Raw genomic sequence first — 16,401 nt, forward strand, 5'->3', positions numbered from 1 at the left:
GCAGTGCCCTTCCCGCCAGGACCGGCCCCCTGCTCCTTTTACTGGGTTTTTAGAACTGCTGTGTAACTGCCCGAGCTGGGGCTTTCTGACACTTCCGCTACCGTCCTTAACTGTCACTTCTCTCTCTTGTGTCCTTACCTGTCTGACTTTCCCAAATAGATTTCAAACTCCTTGAAAAGACAGCCAGGACCCGGTCTTGTATCCCTTCGCGCCCCCCCCCACCCTGAAGTGCGGTATTTCGTATCAACCAAGACCGGAGCTGACAGCTCCCTGCACGACAGATCAGAAGCTAGAAATTCCAAAACCAGTCCTCTTCACACCGTCAAATAATTCTAAAAATAATGTTCTGTCTAATATTTAATCTCTACGCTTAGAATCATTCCCATGAGTGGATGAAAACCATAAATTCAATCCACCGTATATCAAACAGGTCTGTGATCCCTCCCGTGTTTATTGAAGCACTGGACGTCAGGAAGGCACATTGTGCGGGAATGGGGGGTGTCTCCTGCGCCCCCCCAAAACCTGCCTCGCCAGCAGCCCTTAGAGGAGACAGGTGTCCAGGGAGAGATGGCGTCAGTTCCAGCCCCTTCCCTGGGGCAAGGAACACGTGAAAGGGAAATAAAGGTAAGCCGGTGATAGGGGCGTCTCCAGGAGACTTCGAGGCCGGCTCTAATGAGTCGGAGCTCATTTACCCATTTGGTGTGAATGCAGCTTTGCTCAGCCAAAGCAGACGAGTGCTCTGGGAGGTTGGATGGGTGCAGAGGGCTGTCGGCAGACGCACGCCATCCCGCTGTGCCACAACGGGTCACCACGCGAAGCCAGGCGCATCCACTCCAAAGTCCCAGTTAAGACCCTAAAGCCCAGCCTTGCCGGCTACAGAGTGTAGGATGTTTGGCGAGCTCCGAACACTCATTTGTTCATGGATACTCTTATCCCAATTAAGCCACTCAAAACTTTTGAAGTTCATGAGTCATTTGCTTCAAATATCTTTAAATTAAGGACGGATTCATTTCCCTGGTAGCAAACACCCAGCAAGTTAATTAAAAGGGGCTCAGCATTTAAACCACCATCACAGCTTTAAACAGAAGGAGAAGAGCACGTCTCTCCCTGTCACAGCTGCCCCAACTCCCTTCCACTTCTATCCCAGCATTTTGAAAACATTTCCCAACATGAGACTTGCTCTGCTGTTCAGGTCAGCTGACCATCAGTGTGAGAGAAGATGACACAGCCTGTCCCTCCTGCTTACAGTGGGACACACCTAAAGGACACTGAAGGCCCCCTGGTGACAAGGACAAAGCAACTTGGAAATCATCCTTGGAAACGCATGAGTGCACCCCAATGTAAAAATTACCAGGCAGGACTAGGATGACATCTGAGCCATCTCCTCCTTGAGCTGCTGGGTGTCACGAATACATGATTGATCCAAATGGGAACAACCTTGAATGACCATTAACGGAGACCTTACAGGGCTTCGTAGCCCCTCCCAGGTGGCGTAGCTTTGCCAGGAACACGGACAGCTGAGGAGCGCATCAGATGTATCCGAGCAGGCTGCAGAATCTCCAGGTCCAGGGGCCAGCGGGAAGATCAAGAACAGCAGGTCTCAGAAATCTGTACTGAGCACCAGCTGTATGCCATGCACCCACAGCTTAGGAGATCCGCAGTGGGCAAATACAATAACCGAGATCAGCTGGCTTGAATTCCCCACAGCTCCCTTTACGAGTTTTACGATTAAAGCCCAGGAAATGACTTTGTGTTTTTCTCCCAGGAGACTTTGTGATTCCAGACTCAGAACATGACCAGCAAGAGAGCTGTCACAGGGAGATGGTGCTTCGCTGCGGGGAGTCCTCATCTCTTGACCTCAAGTGAACTTCTGCCCCATCTGACACTCACCCTCTGCCAGCACCATGTGAGGCTGGAGCTCAATGCCTCGGTGAACCTAAGCCAGGTGATTTTCCACCCCAAGAAACTCCTAGCTAGTGCCACCTATAGCTCTGCAAAGAGCACCAAGGTCAGGGATGAGGATGTGGGACTTCATCAAATGATCTCATCAAATGACCTCACAGTGGAGCAGTAAATGTAGCAGCAAGCTAGTGGTAGCAAACCATCACAAGGAAAACTGATTATTATCATCACTATCACCATCGTCACCATCACCATGAGCCTCATCACCATCATCACCACCATTATCATCACCATCAACACCATCATCACCAGTATCATCACATCACCATAAGTGTCACCATCATCACCAACTTCATCACCATTGTCATCATCACCATCATCACCATCACCACCATCATCATCATCACCATCATCATCATCATCATCACCACCATCACCATCATCACCATCACCATGAGCCTCATCACCATCATCACCACCATTATCATCACCATCAAGACCCTCATCACCAGTATCATCACATCACCATAAGTATCAGCATCATCACCCACCATCATCACCACCATCACCATGATCACCAACTTCATCACCATTGTCATCATCACCATCATCACCATCACCACCATCATCATCATCACCACCATCATCACCATCATCACCACCATTACTACCACCAGCATAATCACCATCATCACCATCACTATCATCACCACCATCATCACCACCATCATCATCATCACCAACTTCATCACCATTGTCATCATCACCATCACCACCATCACTATCATAATCACCATCACTACCATCATCATCACCACCATTATCATCACCATCATCACCACCAGCATAATCACCATCATTGCCATCGTCACCACCATCATAATCACCATCACCACCATCATCACCATATTAACAGAAGCAAACATGTAATGACCGGCTGTTATATTCCAGGCACTGACCCCCTGGCATATACTATCTCACTTAATTTTTGCAACATTATAGGGTGGTTAATTATGTAATTCCCACCGAGGCACAGAGAAGATAAGCAAGTTGCCCAAGTTCACACAGCTAATACAAGATGAAACCAGGAATTTGAAGGCAGACACTCTTAACCCACTACACTAAAACTAGGAAAGACTTCCCGGGGCGCCTGGGTGGCACAGCGGTTAAGCGTCTGCCTTCGGCTCAGGGCGTGATCCCGGCGTTATGGGATCGAGCCCCACGTCAGGCTCTTCCACTATGAGCCTGCTTCTTCCTCTCCCACTCCCCCTGCTTGTGTTCCCTCTCTCGCTGGCTGTCTCTATCCTATCAAATAAATAAATAAAATCTTTAAAAAAAAAAAAAAGACTTCCCAATGACTTCACTCACAGGGTGGTCTCCGGGAGAGCGACTGGCGATTCCAGCAGCTATTCCATATACTATTAGCTCCTGAGGGATTTCAGAGTACCCCAAATCTCCAGCCATCCGCTTTTCTATGCCCACTGGTATCTATGCTCCGGGCAGATGGGCAAATGTAACTTTCCCCTTCCAAACACCTCTCTACAGAAGCAAAAACAAAAACTCACAACTCCCCAAACACGATTCCAAAGACATCTCTTTGGACAACAGAACTGACTTAACAAATTCTTCCTGTCACTTTCCCAAACCTTAATTCTGTCCTTTGGGGTACCCTCAGCAGTGAGTGGGCAGAGCTGGGTGCGTCTCAGATGAGAAGAGTCCCCATCTCCCTGGTGGCTTGTTGGCCCCTGACACCTGCAAGCTTCTCCTTGGAGTCCTTCTTGCTGGGTGTGGACGCACCTGGCATGTACACAGGGTTCTTAGTTCAGGCTTGGTGGTGTTCCACCGAATCCTCACGACAACCATTTGGAAGAGATATTTCTAAGCTTTAATTTTCCTGGTGAAGGAAACGAAGCCAAGAGAGAAGAGAACTTCCCCAGGGTCACACAGCAGCAGAGCCCAGATTCACAGGTGGTCTGCGGCTTGCAAGTACATATGACAGGCCTGACAGCCTCCTGGACCCCCACTCTGGGGTCCCCAAGACCACTCTTGCAGCCTTACTTCCGTCTGAGATGGGTGAGCAGAAGTCGTGCTCCACAGAGATTCAGGAGCCCAGGTCTCTGTGTGGTGACCGCCAGGAAAAGGGGGTTTCATGGGGCTCCCACCAGGGCTCTTGGTGGCTTGGGCCACTTTTGTGAAATCAGCTGAGCTGTGACGGACCCAGTTAGAGACGTCACCTCAGCCCTTCCTGTCTTGCCCTGCCTTGGCCTGGACGCTGAAGGCTGCTGGCATCCCTTCTCAGCATCCAGCATCACTTCCCAGAATTAACATTTCTCTGCACTAAAAGCAAACACACATATTCCCCCCCCTTTAAATTTGTTTTGCTAAACAAATTAATCTAGCTCCAGATTACATTATGCAGAACCGTAAGTCTTGTCCAAGATAAGCATCTGTCGAGTTGGATTACCAGCGTCCAACGTGCCGCGAATTAACGTGCTGAGCCTTCTCACGCCGTCCGGAGCATTTAACTTCAGCAACAACAAATGTAATTCGGAGTAAGTGGGAACTTGTTTTCTCGTCCATGCCTATATAGTAAGTGACGTGTGTAGAGGGGACGACAGGAAGGGAACGCAGCACTAAATCCTATTATGATGGTGGCTTGTGGCTTTATTGAGGTAAAAGCAAAGGCTTCCGTAAAGTGCTTTTGGGCCCCTGGCACAGACGCAGCGAACTGCAGGCTGTGTGTGCCCGGGTCCCGGACAAAGGCTGCCCGGGAGATGGCCCGCGACCGCCTGCGGACCTTCTCCCGCTGTGCTCCAAACTCGCAGCCTCCGTCCCTGGGCCTGGCCCCGGCCCCGGGCTTTGAGATAGACTTGGGTTTGCTTTCATAGCTATGCCGCTCTCTAGGGAAGAATTGCTCAGAACATAAAAACTGCAGTTCTCTTGCCCAGGTGAAGGAAGAAGTAGGTCACGGAACAAAAGCCACCCACTCTGTGAAAACCTATCCAGCTCCCGACTGCGGCCAGACGCAGGGGAGCGCGGACGCAGGCTGCAGGAAGACCGCAGCGCCCATATCGCCAACACACCCCGAGAAGCAGCTCTTTTCTGTCCGGGGTCCGGAAGAGGGCCTGCACGGGGCTTGTGGGGCCCGAGGCCTTAGGACATGCAGAAGCAAGCAGACAGGGGGCGGAGGAGGCCACGCGGCACACCCCCCCCCCCCATGCCAACAGCCTGGAATTCGCATCCTGTTCTAAGAGCTAGCCAGTACTGCTGCTCGTCCGGGATGTGCCTGCCCACATCTGATCTGTGAACATCCTGGTTGCGGTGGGGCGTGGGGTCGTGGCCTGTCCACAGAGGCAAAGGGAGCCAGAGGCGGGCTGGGGCACAGGCGTCCTGGACTCTACGCGCTCCCTCAGCCGGCCGCGAAGCTGGGGACGTGCCTGTGGCCTGGGAGAGTTTCAAGGGCTGCTCGTCTGGAAGCAACCAGAAGAGGAGGTGGGGGAGAAGAAAGAAAAACAAGACTATGTGGCAGGAACTACTTTGAGGCCAAGAAATGGTGACTGTCCATATGCACCCAGAGTCACAGCAGAGGAACCAGAGCCGTGTGCTCTGACCCCCGTCCTCCAAACACCTGCGACACCGTCCCCCGGGAAGACACGCCCCGACCCGAGTCAGTTTGCAGAACCTCAGCGAACACCACGGGAGCTCTTCCTCACACCCGACCTCAACCTTTTCTGCTGCTTCAAGCGATCCCTATCCTGGGCCAGTGTGGCAGTCGCCTCTCCACGGGACCACGACCTTGGAGGTCTGGAGACTCCACACGGGCCCTAATTCCACCAGCAGGCCCATCCGCATCTTGTTCCCAGGCTGGCCCAGAAGTCAAGGTTCTACCATTCGGGAAGATGTGTCTCTGTGCCCTGCGGGGTCCGGATGCCCGTGACACAGGCAAGGAGGGCACAGCGTCCCCGTGTAGGCCACCCCTAAGGAGAGACCCTGTCCCATCTCCCTTCTACCAGCCAGAAGGGCTTGGCTAGAGCACAGCCCACGTTTGCCAGGACACGAAAGTCCACGGACACACATGCCCCCTCCGTCCCCAAGGCCGCCACCCAACTGTCAGCACTCGCCATTGCTGTAGTTTCTGCCGCTGAGAAATGGGGAGTCCCGCCAAGCACCGTCAGCAAGCACAGCGCGGCATCCTTCGAAAGCCACACCCCCAGGGTGTCCTCCTACCCCCACCGAACCCCAACCAGAAAAGAGGTGGCTGTACCTGAGGTCTCCCCCAGAATCCGTGGGGGCTTGACGTCTTCGCCATTGTCTTTGCTGGGACTGGTGGAAGGCTCCGTTGTGCTAACCCCAACCGGGATCCTATTCCTGGGGCCCAGGGGCTCCGTGACCCCCTTAGTCTGCAGCGTCGTGGAGGTGGCTGTGAGGGCTGTGGCGGTGGTGGTGGCGGTGGCCACAGTTGTCTTCCGTGTCTGTGAGATGGAGGCCGTGGTGGGGCCGTAAAGCCCTGGAAATGTGTTGGACTCCGGGGCCTCCTCCTCCCCTGTGGGCCCCCAGGCGATGAACTCTGTCTCTGTGGTGGGCCTGCTGCCCCGGAAATCAAAGCCGTGGAAGCCGGCCCCCTGCAGGTGTCTCTTCCCCCGCCCCAGGAGGGCCTGCTGGTCCGTGGTGGCCCCGCTGCCCGCGGTGGCTGACGGGGCCGAGGAGGAGGAGCCAAGGGAAGGGCTGGATTTGGCAGCGGCCGGGGGCTTGGCGAGCCCCCCTCTGGGCACCAGGGCGGCCACCTGGTCCCTGGGTCTGTGCGCCCGTTTGGCGCGCGGGCTCGGCACCTGCCCGTGGCTGCGCTCCACGCGGGCCGGGCGCGGGCTCCACACGGGCACGGGGATGCGCGCCGCCTGTCCGCTCTTCAAGCTCCACAGCCGGGGCGGCCGCTGCGGCGGCCGGGGCAGGAGCCGGAAGTCGGGGCCCGGGCCCAGGGACTCACACGAGGGCAGATCCATGGCGAGCTGAAACATGGCTATAAGTATCCAAGCATGGCTTCCTAGGGAGCAGCCCGGCCAGCGGATGGACATGGAACTGCGTGGAAAAGAGAGAGCAGTGTCAGCTGGGGGCTCTGGCGGCTCTGCGGCTGTCCCTCCACCCCGCTGTGACACGGACGCGCTCTTCTGGGAGCGAGCTCTAATCCTAACTTCACAAGGGAACCCGAAACCCTCCGTCAGCCGACCTCACAGCCTTGCCTGAGCGCCAGCTCTGCATAGCATCTTACAGGCACTGTCCCCACGCACCTGCTCCCGGGAGCCGGCTCCCCGCCTGCACCGCACCGCTCTTCCCAGGAGCGTGCAACACACATGGCTGGTTGACATGACACGGGAGGGAAACCGAGGCTCAGAACCCCCAACTCAGCCGACAAGATGATCTCAAACACCTTCTGTTCCCCATGGGGCCTCTGCCCAGAGTGAAACAGAGACATGGAGCGGACGTGAGGTAAGGGAATGGCAGAGCTGGGGGCTCGGGCTCCCCCCGGGTCCAGGGCTGAGCACCTTCCTCTGTGTCACGAAGTTACGGACCAAGGTGGGTGTTTCGGAGCATACAACCTCCCCTTCCTGCGGCCCAGAGGGACGGGGCTTCCACTCTCCGTGTGGCTGAGCCCGCCGGACTTCACAGGGGGCACAAAGACCAGGCATCGACTGAGCCCCCGCCCCATGCTGGGGTCCGCAAGCCCCACCACCCCCCTTCTCGGGCCAACGTGCGTATCTCAGAGCAGGCTCGGCCTCGGACGCTGTACGCTAGGAAAGCTTCTTATTTTTGGCTTCCTCTGGATTTGGTTCAGGAAAATGAGATCTGCTGTGGATAAGCTGGAAGTTTATCGATGCGCCAACTCGGCCCCAGTGCTGTTCTGTGGACATTTCGGCTTCCCCTATTTATCTTCAGCGCAGGCGCCCTTTGAAACCCCACCATCCGCCTCCTCTGCTCCAGGCATGGCTGGAGGAAGGGCAAACCCCACACGGCCCAGGGAAGGGGTGCACAGAGCATCACGTGAGCGGTCAGAGCACAGCGGACAGCCGCAGGGAGGGCTTGGGGGCCCCAGGGCCCATGCCCCCTCTCCCACCAGCTTAGGTAACTCAGGACAGGGAACAGGCGCCATTCAAAGTCGGGACGCGTCACCGGCGTCACGTCTGAAAATTGACACGGATCCAGAATGTTAGTGAGTGCTGCGGGTGGGGGCGGGCGAGGGCGTTCGGTGCGCGGAGCCGCCAGCCTGGAAAGCTGCTCCAGACCAGCCCCGGAGGAAAAAAGGCTTGGCAGTTTTTCTTCATGAGGTTCCGCGTGACTTTAAAAGGGAATAAATCAGTAAGTGAGCAGCGTGTGGTGTGTGAGTGAGTCATGTGTGCACGCGTGCACGGGAGTGTGTCTCAGGACTGCGTGTCTGCACGTGTGACTGCCGATGTGTGACAGCACGTTGGTGCCTATGAAGGACCAAATGTACAAGTGGGTGTGAGTGTGTCAGCAAGTGTGTAAGAGCACGAGTCCATGGGAGGTATCAGTGTGCCCGTCTGTCACGTGTGCGCGTGCATGTGTGGGTGTGGCTGAGTGTGGGGCCCGCACGTCGGTGCACGCATGTGTGCATCAGTGAGTGTGCAAGAGTGTGAGTCTGTTGTGAGGTCGTCTGTGTGCCCATCTGTCATATACGCGTATGTGTGTCTGTGGCTGAGTGTAGGGTCTGCATGTCGGTGCGTATGTGTGAGTGTGAAAGAGTTCGAGTCTGTTGTGAGGTGATGCATGTGCCCGTCTGTCACTTATGCATGTGTGTGTCTGTGCGGATGTGGCTGAGTGTGGGGTCCACGTCAGTGAGTGTGTGAGTGTGCAAGAGTGTGAGTCCGTGAGGGGTGGTCTGTGTGCCTGTCACATAGGCATATGTATGTGCAAGTGCGGATGTGGCTGAGTGTGGGGTCCACGTCAGTGTGTGTGAGTGAGTGTGCAAGAGTGTGAGTCCATGAGGGGTGTCTGTGTGCCTGTCACATAGGCACATGTATGTGCAAGTGCGGATGTGGCTGAGTGTGGGGTCCACGTCGGTGAGTGTGTGAGTGAGTGTGCAAGAGTGTAAGTCCGTGGGGGGTGTCTGTGTGCCTGTCATATGCATATGTATGTGCAAGTGCGGATGTGGCTGAGTGTGGGGTCCACATCGGTGAGTGTGTGTGAGTGTGTCTGTGTGTGAGCCCCCCCATTCTGCGCGGAGCCCCACGTGCCCGGGGCCGCCTCCTCTCTGGCGGGTACTTAGGCACGTGCTGCTCCCTGCCTGTCATCAGGATGTGGAAAGGAAGAAACTTGTATTAATGAGCGCTAATTACCGAAAAGGACTAATCCCCAAATAAAAAGGGCCCAGTTTTTTAATCAGAATGAAAGTGCTTTGCTGCAGAAATTAGGAATCGCTCATTATGCTGATGCCTCCGCACTGAGTTTCTGCCGGTGTGCAATTTCTCTGCACAGCCCGCCAAGCTCCACGCAGGGACCAGGGCCGCTGTCACCGCACACAGAAATTTGGGTCAGTGTGAAACATCCCCGTGCAGACAGTAAGCACAGCTCCTCTGTGGCCACAGGTGGCTCAGTGAAGATGGATGGTGTAGACCCTCTGGTTCTCCCACTGCTCTGCATGTTGCATGGGAGTCCAGCCCCTAGGGAAGTGGGACACGTCAAGCAGGAGCCGTGCCTCAGCCCAGAAGGCCCCACCAGGTCCCATCAGGCCCCACCAGGTCCCACCAGAAAACACCAGGTCCTACCAGGCCCCATGAGACACAACGAAGGTCCCACCAGGCCCCACCAGGAAACACCAGGAAACACCAGGCAACCCCAGGCCCTGTGAGGCCCCACAAGGTCTCACCAGGCAACCCAGGCCCCACCAGGTCCCACCAGAAAACACCAAGTCCTACCAGGCCCCATGAGGCCCCACAAAGGCCCCATCAGGCCCCACCAGGAAACACCAGGCAACCCCAGGCCCCACCAGGTCCCATCAGGAAACACCAGGCAACCCCAGGCCCCATGAAGCCCCACAAGGTCTCACCAGGCAACCCAGGCCCCACCAGGTCCCACCAGAAAACACCAAGTCCTACCAGGCCCCATGAGGCCCCACAAAGGTCCCACCAGGCCCCACCAGGAAACACCAGGCAACCCCAGGCCCCACCAGGTCCCACCAGGAAACACCAGGCCCTAAGGTCCCACGAGGCAATGCTAGGCCCTTAGCAGACCTCAGCAGACCCCACCAGGCCCCACAGGGCCACAGCAAGCACTCCCAGGCCCACTGGGTACCACTTGGCCCCTCATTCAGGCTGAACGAAGAGCAACCACAGGCGGACCTGTGTGCCATCAGTGCTGGGAGAAATATTGCCCCAGGAAATTAAACCCGCGGCACCTCAGCCTGCACCGGCTTGCTGGCCCCAGCATAACTTCACACACAGGGTATTTCTGTCATTTTTCACCAATCATGAGCTGTAATTGGTTACCATAGAAACCCCTCATTTCCACGCCACCCGGCTGTTATGCAGAAAAACCAACCGATGGCAAGAGCGGGGAGAGCTTGCTTTGTTTCTCTTCGAGTCCGGTTTCCTCTTTCTTACAGGGATGGATTTGTCCAGAGAGGGAATATGAGGAGGGCAAGGGGACAAGTCAGGACAGAGGCCAGAGACTCCTCACCGCCGGGCCAGCGTCGGGGCAAAAGAGCCCCTCCCATAGGGAGGCCGGGGCCGACTCTGCGGCCTGCAGGGATCGGTGGTCTCTCTACGGGGTTGAGGGTCCCGGCCCTAGACCTTCACACTCCCAAGGTACACACACGGCACTTGTCGGGATGACGCTGCGTCCCGGCATCAGGGGATCCAGCCACCACCTCTCTCTCCATCCTTCCAGCCGACCCAGACCCAGGAATGCTCTTCCCTCTGACTCTGTCCAGCACAGGGCTGGGAGGCCTCAGTTGCGCCCACAGCCCTCTTGCCCCAGGAAGGTGCCGTGGCCCTGTCAGCCATTTCCCAAGGGGGTGGAGGACCCCTCCCAGGTGCAGGAGGGAGGCCCTGTGGCTGCCTGCCCCACTGCTAGCCGTCAGAGTGGCCACGGGGCACACCAAGGTGTCCAGGCCACAGCGCAGGCAGCAGAGCCCATGTCAGCCTCCCCAAACCTCAGGGCATCCATAGGCCCCTTAGGAACACACCCCCACTTCACACCCACGAGCACGGCTACAAGCATGAAGCCAAGTGCAAGTGTTGGCAAGGATGTGGGGAGACAGGACATGGTGGGAACGTAGAAGGGTGTCTCCGCTATGCAAAACAGCTCAGCAATTCCTCAAAGACGTCGTTACTGGCTGACCCAGCATTTCCACTCTTGGGTAGAAACCTAAGTCCACACAAAAATGTGTCCACAAATGTCCACAGCAGCATTATTGATGACAGTGGAAAGCAGAAATCACCCCCGTGTCCATTAGGTGAACGGATAAAGAAAATGCGATCTGTCCCTGCAGGCAAACACTCTCTGGCCTTAAAAAGGAAAAGAAGCATCAACACACACAACAATGTGGATGGAGCTTGAACACCGTGTGTGGGCTAGAAGCCGCCAACCACATCAGGCTACACGTCGTCCGCATCGCCCAGAATCAGTCAATCCGTAGAGACAGAGAGCAGATTCCTGGTTGCCAGGGGCTGGGAGAGGTGACTGCTAATGGTTATAGGACTTAGGGGGGACAGGTATGTTCTGGAACTGATAGTGCTGATGGGTGCACAACCTTGTAAATACATTAAAACCACCGAACTGCACGCTGTGGGCGGGGGCTGAATTTAGGGAACGTACATCACAGCTCAAACAGTGGACGTATTCAAGGCGGGAGAGACCGGTCTGGGGTGGGCTGGATAACGTCCTGCTCTGGGTGCGGGCATAGGCCCTGGCAGGGGGCAGGAAGGAGAGGGTGCCCAGGCTGGAGCCAGTGTCTGAGCTGCCGGCACAGGGCAGAGAGGGTGCATGAGATCTTTCAGGCTCATGCACGGTCCTCGCGAGGGCTCGGGCTCGTCTGAGCGCCCAGCTGCAAGGCCCACAGCCTGCACAGGGCAGCGTCCCCGCTCCCCCACCTCCACCCGGCCGCATCCACGTCAAGGCTGCGGCACCGTCCCCTTTATTTTCTGGTTCACAGCTTTCTTGCTTCTCCCCCTTTTAAATTTTTATTGAAATCTTTTTTTCTTAAGAACACTTTCATATGATTCAGTGGATTGAGGTCGAATTTGCTACCTTCTGTATATTTTCTTCACAGAAGAAAACCGCAGTCAATTAAGGGAGACAAAGACTTGTCTTCCACTTACGGTCCCACTTTTCCCCGGGGGCTCGCAGCCAGGCCTCCCGTAAGCGGCTGACCCCTACGCGCAAGAATGGCCAGGGCGGTTGGACTCTGGGCTGGGCTGCAGGTCTGGCAAGCCCTGGGATGTTGTCTCTGGCAAAGACGAGCCCCCCTCCCCCCAGTACGACAGCATCGAGGAACACCCCTGCCCCCTGAGTGTCCGCTCCAGGGCTTGCCACCAGCTCGCCTGGGACACCAGCCACAGTGTGCATGATTCTGTTTGATGGAGAGGTTGGCTCACACCTGTTTGGGATGGTGACTCCCTCAGATATGTCCCATCCCATTTCCTCCGGCGATGAATTGGGTGAGCTTTGAAGTTATGAAAAGCAGGTGTCCCCCAATAGTGTGTGCTGTGCTTAGTGACCTGCTTCCCAAAATTAGCACATGGAAAGGGGAGGGAAGTCACTTTTCAGTGGAGACACCTGGCGCGCAGGACCTTGGCCAGTGTCAAGGTCACAGCCGCGGAGGTGAGTCATGACGGCAGGCGCTCCTGACATGGTGGGAAGGGCGCTGTGCCTCCTCCCGAAACCCATCACCCCGTCTAACCGTGAGAAAACCACCAGAGAATTCCTGATGGCGGGATAGTCGACTCAATCCCAGACCGGTCTTCCTCGAAACTGTCAAGGTTAGCAGTCTGAAAACTGTCACCAGCAAGAGTTGCCTACGGAGACGTGACGCTTCCATGTCATGAGGTGCCCTGAGTGGGATCCCAGAGAAGAAAAGAAGTCGGGAAAACCTCGCGAAATCCGGATAAAGTGCGGGATTTCACGAATGGCCAGGAGTGGTGTTTTCCCTTTGTTAGCACAAATACACGGTGGTGATGTCAGATGTTTACGTGGGGGCCTCTGGGAGCAGAGAACACAGGATTTCTACCTGCTTTTTCTTCTTTTCAATTTCTGTAAATTCAAAACTATTCTGAAATAAAGAGTTTATGGAAGCAAACACATCAACAGAGCGGGTGGACATGGGGGTCATGCTGAGGGGGTGCAGGTGGACTCTGTGGGGGCTCCCCGGGCTTTGGTGAACAGAGGCCCACCTCTGGGGGTGGCCTGGTGGGGACATCCACGAAGGAGCACGGCCTCGTCACCGTGTTTCCATCAGGCAGAGGAACGTGGCTTTAGGTAGGAGGGGAGACCCTGGTGCCTGGTGCGGAGACCCGAGGCTCCCCCGCCCCCGTCGCTCCATGCTGTCTGACATGCCGGCCTGCACAGAAGGGGGCCAGCACTCTGGCCCCTCTTTCCCCTTCACACGCTCGGGAGGCTTTCACCCGTGTGCCCCGAATGCCAACAGGACAGTGCAGTGTCTCCTGCTAGATTTCAGGCACAGAGACCCGCCCTCCCCACTTGGAGCAGGACACCCCAGCCTCGGCTGGGGAAGGGAGCACGCATACACTTCCTTCTGGAAGGCAGTCGCTCTTTCAATTTTCCTAATGAAAAAAAAAAGGGAGCCGTGACTCACTGGAATGTTTTCCCCAGCCTGATGTCATTAATGTCCTGTCTGAACCACCCCTGGCTCACTTTACCCCGTGACTTACTAGGATCAAAAGCGTCCCTGTCTTTCAGGAAAGGTGCTCTGGGCTGCCTACAAGGCTTTCATCTTCAGCGGCCCCATGGATGTCAGGCACAGACGTAATATTTGATTCACTGGGAAGGAGCCGTGGAGGAACCATTCATTTGCGTGGCACAGAAACTTCTGGAATGGCAAGAGGTTTCTGGGTACTCGCCTCCCCCAGTGCAGGGGGGCCTGCAGTGGGATTCTGGGGTCTCTTAGCACCCTCCCCCCTGGAGCGGGTCCCACCCCTGGATCAGGTTCCCAGGTCCCACCTTAGGTGGACCGGTGATGGGGAGTCCTGCCCTTCTTAGGGGAGCCGAGGGCCAGCGCCCTGCCGAGTAGGTGCGTTTAACGTGGCCTCCTCCCAGGGTCAAGGTCATTGCAAGGCAAGGGTGAGAGGAATCGGACTGTGTCCCCAACGTGTGTCCATCTAACCACCCCGCTGGCCTTCACCAACACACCCAAATCACAGGAGGTCCTGGCTGGAAGGGACAAAGATGGTCCTCGGCTCTAGCCCACCCCAGAGCTGGACTCTCAGCCCCCTGGTTCTTGGGACCTGAGCGGGTTTACCAGCCTTAGCAAAGGGTTCCGGGTCAGGCTTATGTGAAAAGTGGTGGGCAGGACAATGTAACACCCGTCTCCTGCCGAAGCTGGTTCTCCACGGGCCCCATGCCACCAAACACCAATGCCATCCCAAACCCTCGGTACCCGTGTGATGCCCGCATGAGACCCACAGAGGAGGGGGCCCGCTTGGAGTCTCAGTGAGCTGGCATCAGACCTGGAGTCTAGGACTCGGGCACTTGAGCCCTGGACAAGCCGAGAGCTGTGGGACCAGGGACATACTAAGAAAAGTAAAGCAAAAAACCCTCCAATAGCTGCAGCGGTGGTGGGTGGACTCCCGGCCCATCCACACAGTGGCTCCAGCAGGAGGGGAGGTGCTGGGGTGCGCCCTGGACCTCGGCAGGTGCCACTCCACGCCCCTGCCCACCTGGTGCAGCAGCCGGGGCCCTGGGAAGGTGAGTGATCTTAGCCCTGTGGACATCCAGAGATACTGGAGACATTTCTGTTGTCACTCTTCAGGGGGCTACCAGCATTTAGGGAGAGGCCAGAGTGCTGAGACCATCCACAGGGCCCAGGACGGCCCCCACAATGACTTATCAGCCCCAGTGTCCACAGGGCTGAGGTTAAGAAGCCCTACTGCCCACGTTCCATTTGTTCCTCCTGGGGGCTGGTGACGGGGGAAGGAGCATCTTTACCCCAAGAGGAGAAACGCTCTGAGATGACCCACCCACTCACACTCCAGAAGCAGCAAGAGACGGTGGAGACACAGGGGGCTCGGGGCCGGCTACCTGGCTTCCAGCCTAGGATTGCAACATGCTAGCTTGGGCGATGCCCATACCCGCTCTGTGCCTCAGTTTCCCCACACCACGGGGTGTCCCAGGCCTCCATGGTGAATACTTGAGGCTTGGCTCCCCGGAAGCACACACAAGCATCGGCCATGACCCCCCACTTCCCCTCGAGGCCGTCAGTGGTACGGAGGGGCCTTCTGCTCTCCCTGGGAGCTCTGGAGCAGGGCGTGTGCAGGACGCGGAGGCACGGGGGATGTTCTCGACAGCCTTCACAGGTGCCTGAAGGAGACTGAAGGATAGCAACGCGCTGGCGTTCTGGTTGCCTGGGCAACGTGCCCGCAAGCATTCCGGAGGAGTGAAGTGGTGACAAGCAGTGGGTGGGTAGCACCGTGGGTGGGAATGTTCTCTCCCCAGGAGTGGGGAGCAGGGTTTCTGTGAGTCTGACACACAGCCCTGCTGCCGCGGCCAGGTCCCCAGGGCCCTCTACACCGTGTCCGGTACCCTGTGCCCTACCTCCCATGCTTCCTCTGCAGGTGGGGACAAAGGTCTAGATGGGCCCCCAGCCCAAGCTGGCCCATCCCCGGGACAAGTCATATCCCTCTGGACAAAAGAACAGAGCTGGCCAAGCCAGACAGTAATAGCAGCGGGACCAGAGTCCTGCTGCCTGGTAACCAGAACTCCACACCAAAGCTGGCTCAGAACGAGGCTGCTCAGAAGGGCCTGGGAAGGCAGAGTCGATTCTGCAAGCTGCCGGCACACGTTCTCAGCCTGGGCCTCAAGTGAGAACCACCTGGCTGGGGAGAGGGTTGTTACAAAATGTGGAGACCCAGGCCCCACTGTGGACCCACTAACCAGCATCTTCGGGGGGAGAAGTCCAGCATCTGTAATATTTTCAGAGGCTCCCCTGGGGCGTCCAGAATTGAGAGCCAAGAACACAGTCCATTCCTCCCTCGGACCCAGTTCAGTCTGACTCCACCAGCTCTTGGAACGAGAGATACAGGACAGGGCAGTGGGGAAGGCAAGCCGCACGTGCGCCTGGTGCTGGGTGACCCCTCAGAACAGGGCCTTGGGCAGAGCACGGGCACACAGCCGTCCCCAGCCCCTGTGTCACATCTCCTTCCGGAGCTCGGCTGCCCCCAGCCAGGCCATCAGGCCAGGCGGACGGTCATGGGCAAGTTCTCACGCAATCCCGTGAAGTCAGGGCACAAACGTGCATTTATGGAAATCCAGACC

At 56.8% G+C, this 16,401-nt stretch overlaps 1 protein-coding gene across 1 annotated transcript in view; it reads right to left on the reverse strand.

Annotated features, from left to right (window-relative positions):
- Window positions 1-16,401, reverse strand: part of AJAP1 (adherens junctions associated protein 1) — a 121,693-nt gene that overhangs the window by 58,595 nt on the left and 46,697 nt on the right. Inside the window, exon 2 of the mRNA XM_045803367.2 lies at window positions 6,167-6,978. Coding sequence (XP_045659323.1) covers window positions 6,167-6,978 — 812 coding nt within the window. The remainder of the gene's footprint in view (window positions 1-6,166; window positions 6,979-16,401) is intronic.

The sequence above is a fragment of the Ursus americanus genome, chromosome 33, assembly GCF_024610735.1.
Source record: "Ursus americanus isolate L20-20 chromosome 33, mUrsAme1.1.p, whole genome shotgun sequence".
Classification (NCBI taxonomy): domain Eukaryota; kingdom Metazoa; phylum Chordata; class Mammalia; order Carnivora; family Ursidae; genus Ursus; species Ursus americanus.